We start from the raw sequence: 9528 nt of genomic DNA, 5'->3' as shown, positions 1-9528 counted from the left end.
TGGTGAGACGGTGGGATGCTTGCAAGGCCGTGGTGGCACGTGGTGGTGGGCGGCGAGTGTGGTGGAGCACGATGAAACTTTTGCGGCAGGGTTGCGAGGGTCGGGAGAAATCCTTGTCGGTTTTGCGGACATCGATGCAGTGACGTACGCATGCGCCACTCTTACCTCTTTAAGGGCGTTGGGTGAACCCATGTTTCCTTGTCCTTGCGTGTACGGGGGAAACGTAGGACCAGTTCGGGTAGCAGCGTCATCATCGTCATCGTCGCATCCTTTTGATTTGCTTGGTACGCGGGGCTTCAGAGTGCTAGGAGCGTGGTGGAAATTATCCGACGGGCGCAGCGGTTGCAAGGCATTCCCGTTTTCTTCGATCCGACATTTTCGACATTAGTTTCTTTTTTCTTTCTTTTATGTTTTCTTTTGGACATGCTTGTGTTGTTTGCTCCAGCAATGGTTCCAATGTTGTATCGGTTGTGTCCTATATTAGTATAGCGGGGCAATAGCCTGCTTTGAGGAGGATAACAAATCGATGAGTCTTTCAAGTTATATTTATTTGAGTCCGTACATAGAAATGTATTTCTCGCAAATGGATCTCATTCTATTTGGAATATATTTATTAGTCATGTGTTCAATTTTCTGCTGCTGGTATGTAGCATGTTATTGTCGTGCAATGTTAATCCCTACAGAAAAAATGCATTGTCATTCCCGCACGATGCCTGTATTTTTTTCTGCTGTCTTCTAGCATCAACAAAATACCGGTATGACATCAAATTTTGTTTTAACAAAGCCACAATTATCAGCCGAGTCGGTCATGGACTCATGGTCATACCTAACAAGTCACCTGGAGTCCTAGACTAGACAGATCATCAACTCATAATCGTCCAAAAGAGAAAAACCCCACACTCTTTAGGGACCTACCGCCGCCGGCGCAGAAACACCTCGTATCTTACGAAATCGCCGGACATGGCGACCACCGTCGGCACCGATCTCTCACGCGACCGCATCAGCAACCTCGCGGACAGTACCCTCGTGACCATCCTCTCCAGGCTCTGTATGGACGAAGCGGCGAGGTGTTCGATCCTCTCCTCTCGCTGGCGCCACCTCTTCCCGTGCACCCTGCTGAACTTCAGAGCCTTCACTAGAAGCGGCCGGAACGTCGTCAAGGCCGTCACCTCCATCCTCGCCGCCTACCCCGACAAGCCAGTACTCTCCTTGAGGACGGGCATGCTCTTCTTCCGCCCCCAGGACCAGACTGCCGTCGACGTCTGGCTCCGGGATCTGTCGAACCGCGGCATCGAAGAACTCTCCCTCTGGTTCGGATTCGACGAGAAGCGGCGGCCGATCCCGGAATCCCTCTTCGCCTGCAACTCCCTGAGGCGCCTCCACGTAATCAACGGCACCTTCCCTGACACCACCGAGGCCGCCGCCGCGTCCCTCGCCCGCCTCACAAAGATCGAGCTGTCCGACGTCAGAATCTCCCAGAACTCGATCAACTCCCTGCTCTCGCAGTGCACGGTGCTGGAGCACCTGACCATCAAATTCACCGGTAGGTTGGACAGCCTCCGTCTCCGGTCTCGGAGCCTCAAGGTCCTGAACAGCACCGGCGACTTCGAGAAGCTCGTCATCGATGACGCTCCCAACCTGGAGCGGGTGGTCGACAAGCTCATGAACCAAAGAAAGGTGCATATCGAGGTCGTGTACGCGCCAAAGCTGGAGTTCTTAGGCTACGTCGGCATGTCCAACGAGATTGGCATCGGAGACACCATCTCCAAGGTAATTCGAGCAGTCAGAAATTGGTCATTGCAATTGCTTGCTCTGCAAATACGTATTACTATTTACTAATCATTCGAATCAATGCATATCCAGGGGGAAATAATGCGTGTTGAGACTCTTATGCCAAGGATAAAGACACTTGCCGTCGAGATGAGCTACATGAAGGAGGGGTACACCACCTGGTTTATGCAGCTGCTCAGGCTGTTTCCTCACATGGAGACGCTCTACATCACGGTAAGTTATTCTGTCGGGTCAATTGAACTGTTTATATCTATCTCTATCTGGGCCACATGAATCCGTCTGCCCAAATTCGCATCAAATGTATCATGATTAAAATTCTTGTAGCAGAGAGACAGTTCGTACATGGTCGAATTCACTGCGCCTGGATCGTGGGAGATGCGTCGACCCATCCCTTGCATCATGAACCACCTAGAGAAGGTGGTGTTCGAAGTTTTCCGGGGGCATAAGTGGGAGATGGAGATGGCCAAGTTCTTTCACCGGAGGAGCGATTTCCTCAAGACCATGGAGTTCCACTGCATGGATGATAAGAGCAAAGAAGATTACGGTGGGCCTCCGAGTGAACAATGGGTCAGGAAGCAGAAGAAGCTCCTGTGCCTCGACGGCCGGGCCGCGGGAGACGCTCTTTTCCAGTTCTTCAAGAGACCGCTGGCGGAAGACCATCATGAACATTGCGACGATGAACGGTACCAAAGGTACTACTATCGTGACATGTATGATGTTTAATGGGATATGGTGTTTTTCTCCTGGGTGCATATGCTTCTTATATTTAAAATGTATTTTAAACATATTAAATAATGTTAAAATATTTTAAAGAAAATATTGAGCATACATCTATACATCTTACATGTTCACAAAGTCGTTTTATGGAAAACCGAATTATTATGTGTCTTGTGCAAAAAAGACAAAATTTAGTGCTAAAATAAGGCATTTTGATAGGCATTTGTTTGTCTTTTTTACACAGGCCATGAAAAAATATCAATTTGTAAGTGAGCATGTAGAATATGGAGATATATGAGAACAATTTTGTTCCCGGATTTTCTGAAATTTTGAAATTTGCTTTTTGAATAAAGGGAGCATCTACACCTGGGATTTAAAAGTGCATTTCCGGAGTCTTCTGTTACTACTATGTGGCAAGAGTTGGGGCGTTTAAGTTAACTTTGTAGATTTTTTTAAAAGGAATTACTAAGTTTCAGCTAGCTAGATGTAGCTTATGTCTCAGTCACGTGCTACATCGTTGGATTTTGTTTCTGCTTGAAGATTCGTGTTTACTGTTGTTTAGACACTTTATTTATGCCCGCATTGATAGATTCGTGTTTGCTATTGCTTGCACTTTATCTAGGCCTGCATTGATAGACACTGATGTAATTCGATTGAGACATAACTTAAATCTCAGTCGACTGAGCGTTAGAGACACCGATTAAAGCCCTCAACCGGCTAGGATATAGAGATGTTGATTACACAAACTTGAACAAGTTTAAAAGAAAAGGGCAAAGCTCTAGAGGAACTACAACGAAGACGTTCTGGAAATATGGAGAGTCCTCACATAATATTTTTAGATGATTCTAGAGAGGTAGTCTTCCACCGTCAAGAACCGATGAAGACGTTCAAACTCGAAAACACAATAGAAGATGCATGTGGATTCCGTTTTCGATGAACTTGGGCTTGTTGTAAAGCTAGCAACAAGCTCAAGAACCTCACACAGAGAAACACCAAGAAGTAATAGGGATATACAAAGTATGCAAAGAGTTGAGCTCCCTAAGACGATGTGATCAAGTTACCCAACCGAAATCCCCTCTTGATAGTGCGGCTATCTATCCTATAATCCGGTCTCCCAACAACCACCTTGAGACCGGTAAAAGAAAAACCTAGCAAGACCATACCTTTGCCTTACGCATTCCGCTTGATCTTGATGATAACTCTTCAAGCTCCACTCATGCTGGAATGTCTTACTTGATCATTGTTGCTTTGTGAAGACTCACAAATGCTCCCCATACACATGATGGGAAAGCTCCGTTGATGCACATCTTCACATGTCCATTATCACTAAATGGATAGCAAGCTTCAAGCATGTGATCCTCTTGAGATTCTCAACTTGAACTTGCCCAAGTCAACCTTGGTGACGATCACCACTTGCTATCATCCTCTCATGGGCTATATGAGATCTCACTTTTGATGCATGCCCATGGAAAGATATCTAAACCATATAGACAACACAAGGACACATGTATGATGGGTTAGTTCATGAAAAATAATTGACAAGGCTTACCATACCACATGACTTCATGTGTCACATTCTTCATGCTTCATGTGTTGACAAAATTTGAATCTATTCTTCACTCTTTGTATTGGTCAACCTTGTATCTTCTCATGCTCTATGATACTATCTTGAGGTGTATAAAGAAACTCTTCAGTTGTTTGCATGCTCTAAATCTTAGTCAACCATAGCTCAACTCATGAGCCTATCATGACACCGACTTAGATTCATATCTTGAGTTCTTCACTTTGAATCAAGCACTCAAGATCTTGTGCATTCATTGCTTAACACATAAGCTAGAGCATGGATAATATTGAGTTCCACATAAGAACTCCATCTTCATTTTTTTTCTTGATCATATCACATATATGTCTTCAAATCGATGATGATCTACAAGTAGTACCTATGGAATATTCCTTCATATAAACTCAATAAAAACATTAGTCCATAGGGGTTGTCATTAATTACCAAAACCACGCATAGGGGCAATATACCCTTACAGCCCCACCGTGGGCGGGCTTGGTGTAGCTTGACCGCGAAACTTCATCGCCTATCTCCGCTGATGTTGCCAGCGATCATGAGAAGTTGGACTTGGCCGCAAACGGTCCCGAAAAAAATCGGTGCCGAAATACGGTGCGATCCCTCCTTCCCAACGAGGAAGAGAAAGCTCCCGAACATCATCTTCGTTGAGTTCTCCAAATAGGCATATGCATGCAAACGATCAGGATCGCGAGGAACAAAATCGATGAGATCGGGTTGCGCTCGTTTACCTCCTTCCATGATGTTGCTTGTTGCCGACGACGATGTTGAACGTGACATCGAGATCAAGACCTTATCGCTTCCAATCCCCACGGTCGGTGCCAATTGACAAGGGATTAACTTGTCAATGCCTACGGATTGTAGACTTAGGGTTTCGTTAAAAGTAGAGGGCAAGTAGATCTCGAAGGTTTCAGCCGAAAATGTGCTCGACTAAAGATTATGGTGGTTCTGTTGACAATAGATTCGATCCCTTCTTTCTCCCTCGGCTCTTATTTATATAGGAGGTGGAGCCGAGGCTTTCCGTGTCGTACATGATAAAAATTACAAGAGGCTTATGGGCCTTTCCTATATTGCTATCATATTCCTATTACATCTCTACTTTCCTTATACAAAGTTCTATGGGCTTCCGAGCTTCTCGATCTTCGGGTCCATGGGCCTCTCGTCCTTTACAGATAACCCGGGTACCTTATACGGCATGCCCGCTAGGCATACCTATGTCTGTAGGCTTCAGAAAATAGAAGAAAAAGAAAAATAGTGGGACATAGAGAAATAAGGAGAAGATAAAATATTTGGTAAACCTTAATGGCTCAACCATTTGAGAAGGTAAACCATCTCAAGATCATAAAACATGTGCATTGCAAAAATAGAGAAGAGAGGTAGGTTTATAGCAACCATATAAGAATTTTGGCATGACCTATTTGAAATATATGTCAAGTGGTGGAAGGTTGGCATGTTAGCTTTTCCTTGGAACATCACAAGAGGAAAAGGATGAACCAAGAGAGAGGAAGAAGAAGAAGGCCAAGCAAGCAAACAAAAACAAAACCAAAAGCAAATGCAATTTGTATAAACCAAAAGGTGGTGATATGCATGAGTGCAACATGATGAGATGATAACAATGCAAGAAAAACAAAAATGGGCTAAGGTTTACTCTTGGGATGTTATAGCTCTCCAGATCGGGGAGAAGGGGTTGATCTACTTCCTCTGCTTCGCCATCATGGTGATGGTCATGGCGGAAAGTGTCAATCTATTCTCCTTTGCAGGTCTGCGGAGCGGTGGTGCTGGAAGATTGTGGTTGCTACCACTGGCTTTCTCTAGCGAGTTCATCAACGGGGGACCCAAGCCGGCTACTCTGCCTCGCCCCCTAATTTCATGGTCGATAGGCGGCCCTCGACCACGAGCTCAACCTGCTCTGGAGGCTCTCTTCAACCTCGCGTTGGAACTCGCCATCACATCTTCTCCAAGTGGTTTGTCCTCGGAGGTGTTGCGATGGCCAGCGCGATTGATTCTTCGTCGGTATAGAGAGCACATCGAGCTACCTCCTTTCCGATCTCGGTGCTCTGCGCCTAGAGGTCACCGCCTGGCGTCTTGTGGTGGAGATGGTGCCCGAGCACTGGACTGCGTTTCTCTTTTTGTTGCTAGGGTCCTTTCTGCATATTTTGTGGCATGTACTCCAAATTTTAGGTTTTTCAGGATAGTAGAAGCAAAAGGGTAACGATGTAAATTTTGTACCCATCGCTAGTAATGAATCTTACAGGCATTTTGAGGCCATCTTTGTTCAAAAAAAAGATCATCATACTAAAGAGAAAGGGAATTCAAGACGGACAGAGTTTTGTAAACATACTATTTGTATTTATACCCCCTGTCATCAAAATCCCAAAACTCTGGCCGGCGCAGAAACACCTCGTATCTTACGAAATCGCCGGACATGGCGACCACCGCCGGCACCGATCTCTCAGGCGACCGCATCAGCAACCTCGCGGACAGTATCCTCGTGACCATCCTCTCCAGGCTCTGTATGGACGAAGCGGCGAGGTGTTCGATCCTCTCCTCTCGCTGGCGCCACCTGTTCCCGTCCACCCTGCTCAACTTCAGAGCCTTCACTCGGAGCGGCCGGAACGTCGTCAAGGCCGTCACCTCCATCCTCGCCGCCTACCCCGACGAGCCCGTACTCTCCTTGAGGACGGGCATGCTCTTCTTCCGCCCCCAGGACAAGGCCGCCGTCGACGTCTGGCTCCAGGATCTGTCGAACCGCGGCATCGAAGAACTCTCCCTCTGGTTCGGCTTCGACGAGAAGCTGCGGCCGATCCCGGAATCCCTCTTCGCCTGCTCCTCCCTGAGACGCCTCCACGTGATCAACGGCACCTTCCCTGACACCACCGAGGCCGCCGCCGCGTCCCTCGCCAGCCTCACAAAGATCGAGCTGTCCGACGTCAGAATCTCCCAGAAGTCGATCAACTCCCTGCTCTCGCAGTGCACGGTGCTGGAGCACCTGACCATCAAATTCACCGGCAAGTTGCGCAAGCTCCGTCTCCGGTCTCGGAGCCTCAAGGTCCTGAACAGCACCGGCGACTTCGAGACGCTCGCCATCGATGACGCTCCAAACCTGGAGCGGGTCGTCGACAAGCTCATGAACCAAAGAGAGGTGGATATCGAGGTCGTGCACGCGCCCAAGCTGGAGTTCTTAGGCTGCCTCGGCATGTCCAACGAGATTGACGTCGGAGACACCATCTTCGCGGTAATTCGAGCAATCAGAAACTGTGACCATTGCAATTGCCTATACTCTGCAAATACGTATTACTAACCATTCGAATCAATGCACATTCAGGGAAAAGTAATGCGTGTTGAGACTCTTATGCCAAGCATAAAGACACTTGCCGTCGAGATGAGCTACATGAACAAGGGGTACACCATGTGGCTTATGCAGCTGCTCAAGCTGTTTCCTCACTTGGAGACGCTCTACATCAAGGTAACTTAATTATTCTGTCTGGCATATCTATATCTGGGACACATGAATCCGTCTGGCCAAATTCGCATCAAGTGTATCATGATTAAAATTCTTGTCACAGAGAGACAATTCGTATGTGGTCGAACACACCGCGAATGGGTCGTGGGAGATGCGGCGACCCATCCCTTGCATGATGAACCACCTAGAGAAGGTGGTGTTCGAAGTTTTCCGAGGACATAAGTGGGAGATGGAGATGGCCAAGTTCCTTCATGAGAGGTGTGATTTCCTTAAAACCATGGAGTTCCACTGCATGGACGATGCCAGCAGAAAAAATTACGGAGGGCCTCCAAGTGAAGAATGGGTCAGGAAGCGGAAGGAGCTCTTGTGCCTCGACAACCGAGCCGCCGGAGACACTCGTTTGCAGTTCTTCAATAGGCAGCTCGCGGAAAACCATCATGAACATTGCGACGATGAGCAGTACCAAAGGGACTACTATCGTGACATGTATGATGTTTAATGAATCCTGTGTTACTACTATGGGGCAAGAGTTGGGGCGTTTAAGTTTAAGTTAAGAGTGTGACTATTTTTTAATCAAATGATGTTATCAAAATTCAGTTGCAACTCATGTTGCAACTCATAACTAGCGCTTCCTCCTCATATAAACCCCACACACTCACCTCCATATTACAGTCTAGAAATGAGTGCCTCCAAGAATCTGCAACTCCGTACAAAGCATGTGTACTCATTCTTGTCATATTTCGGTGTTCCAAAACATCAACTGCTAGAGTATCTCTAGTCGCGTCCCCCAAACCGTCCCTCAAACATATCCGGATCGAGATTTTGGGAACGTGTTTTATTCGTGCCGCGTTTGGGAGACGTCGCTCCCCAGCCGCGTCCCCCAAACGCCGCCCCCAAAACTTTAAAATACCTTTTTTATTTTCTATATAGAATAAATGTGTAGGTTAAATAACGTTGCTAGCTTAGCTCACTTGGTTAGGGAAGTGGATGTACAACCCAACCATCCAGGTTCAAGTCCTCAGGGATGCGAATTTGGGTTGCGAATTTGGGTTCTTATTATTTAAAAACAAAAATCACTGTAGGGGCTTCTCTTACCGTATTCGTTTCAAAAAAAAATTCAAAACGGTGCAACATACACAAATTACATATAAAAACTTCGAAAAATATAAACAAATTTACACATAAAAATTTAAACTACTTCTTCTTTGATGGCCCCGCCTCGTCGTCCTCACGGTGGCGCTTCCTACTCGTCACCTCTTCCGAAGAGATGATGTCCTCCTCGTCATCGACGGAGCTCGCTGGCTGCGCCTTCCGCTTCGCTTTCGCCTCCGCCTTCGCCCGGGCAGCCGCCGCCTCCTCGGCCTCGGCCTCCTCCTCCTCGGCCTCCCATTCCTCGCCGCTGTCCAGCGGCGTGGAATCATCGCCGCTGCTGGGTGTCCGGACTCTGTCCCACCAATGGCGCCATCCTGGAGACTTGCCCTCCCTGTCGGTGTGTGATGGAAGCCCGGAGAGGTCGCTCATCATGAGAAGCTTGGATAAATGGCAGCCGGTTGAAGATCCGAAAGCGCCTACGTACGGGTCTTATTGAGCGCGGATGAACGGTGGCACAGATATCCAAGAGACCGGCAGTTGCTCTTCCGCAGAGTTCGCGATCCATTCCGAAGGTTCGCGCGTCGATCAATGCGGTTGCCAATACGACGGTTCCACTTCCCGACAACTGCATCGTCCCTAGGTAGGCGGCGGTTGAGCGTCCGTCCGTGAGTCGCTGATGCGTCGGTCCCGCCACGCCTCGCCTCGCATTTTGGTGTGGCCGGCGTGCCCCGAGCGTTCCCTTGTGTAGCGGGGACGGGCTCGGGCGCCGGACACCGTATCGGGCCACGCCAGACAAAAAGAGGATTTGGAGGACGCGGCTGGGAACGTTTTTTTGTCCGACGCGCCCCAAATCCCTTTGGGGGACGGTTTGGGGGACGCGACTAGAGAT

At 47.9% G+C, this 9528-nt stretch overlaps 2 protein-coding genes across 3 annotated transcripts; both read left to right on the top strand.

Annotated features, from left to right (window-relative positions):
• The first annotated feature begins 925 nt into the window (after window positions 1–925).
• On the top strand, window positions 926–2731 carry LOC127344609 (F-box/FBD/LRR-repeat protein At5g56420-like). 2 transcript variants are annotated; one of them, XM_051370921.2, is made up of 3 exons: window positions 926–1770; window positions 1864–2004; window positions 2119–2731. In XM_051370921.2, exons 1-3 carry the CDS (start codon window positions 961–963, stop codon window positions 2512–2514), a joined length of 1347 nt encoding a protein of 448 aa, XP_051226881.1. In that variant the 5' UTR covers window positions 926–960; the 3' UTR covers window positions 2515–2731. The 2 variants fall into 2 exon arrangements, with proteins under 2 accessions (XP_051226881.1, XP_051226879.1); XM_051370919.2 differs by having other exon boundaries at window positions 2116–2731.
• Window positions 2732–6474: 3743 nt separating this feature from the next.
• Window positions 6475–8057, top strand: LOC127344610 (F-box/FBD/LRR-repeat protein At1g13570-like). Its single transcript, XM_051370922.2, has 3 exons — window positions 6475–7319; window positions 7410–7550; window positions 7651–8057. Exons 1-3 carry the CDS (start codon window positions 6510–6512, stop codon window positions 8044–8046), a joined length of 1347 nt encoding a protein of 448 aa, XP_051226882.1. The 5' UTR covers window positions 6475–6509; the 3' UTR covers window positions 8047–8057.
• Window positions 8058–9528: the final 1471 nt, after the last annotated feature.

The sequence above is a fragment of the Lolium perenne genome, chromosome 3, assembly GCF_019359855.2.
Source record: "Lolium perenne isolate Kyuss_39 chromosome 3, Kyuss_2.0, whole genome shotgun sequence".
Lineage (NCBI taxonomy): Eukaryota > Viridiplantae > Streptophyta > Magnoliopsida > Poales > Poaceae > Lolium > Lolium perenne.
This window is presented reverse-complemented; position numbering and strand designations above follow the sequence as displayed.

What these genes read in the sequence shown, in the direction of transcription:
- LOC127344610 (XM_051370922.2), top strand. Translation starts at nt 6,510, where the DNA reads ATGGCGACCACCGCCGGCACCGATCTCTCAGGCGACCGCATCAGCAAC. An exon ending in TCGGAGACACCATCTTCGCG is followed by an intron (nt 7,320 to 7,409) that starts GTAATTCGAGCA and finishes ATGCACATTCAG; the next exon opens with GGAAAAGTAATGCGTGTTGA. An exon ending in TGGAGACGCTCTACATCAAG is followed by an intron (nt 7,551 to 7,650) that starts GTAACTTAATTA and finishes TTCTTGTCACAG; the next exon opens with AGAGACAATTCGTATGTGGT.
- LOC127344609 (XM_051370919.2), top strand. Translation starts at nt 961, where the DNA reads ATGGCGACCACCGTCGGCACCGATCTCTCACGCGACCGCATCAGCAAC. An exon ending in TCGGAGACACCATCTCCAAG is followed by an intron (nt 1,771 to 1,863) that starts GTAATTCGAGCA and finishes ATGCATATCCAG; the next exon opens with GGGGAAATAATGCGTGTTGA. An exon ending in TGGAGACGCTCTACATCACG is followed by an intron (nt 2,005 to 2,115) that starts GTAAGTTATTCT and finishes AAATTCTTGTAG; the next exon opens with CAGAGAGACAGTTCGTACAT.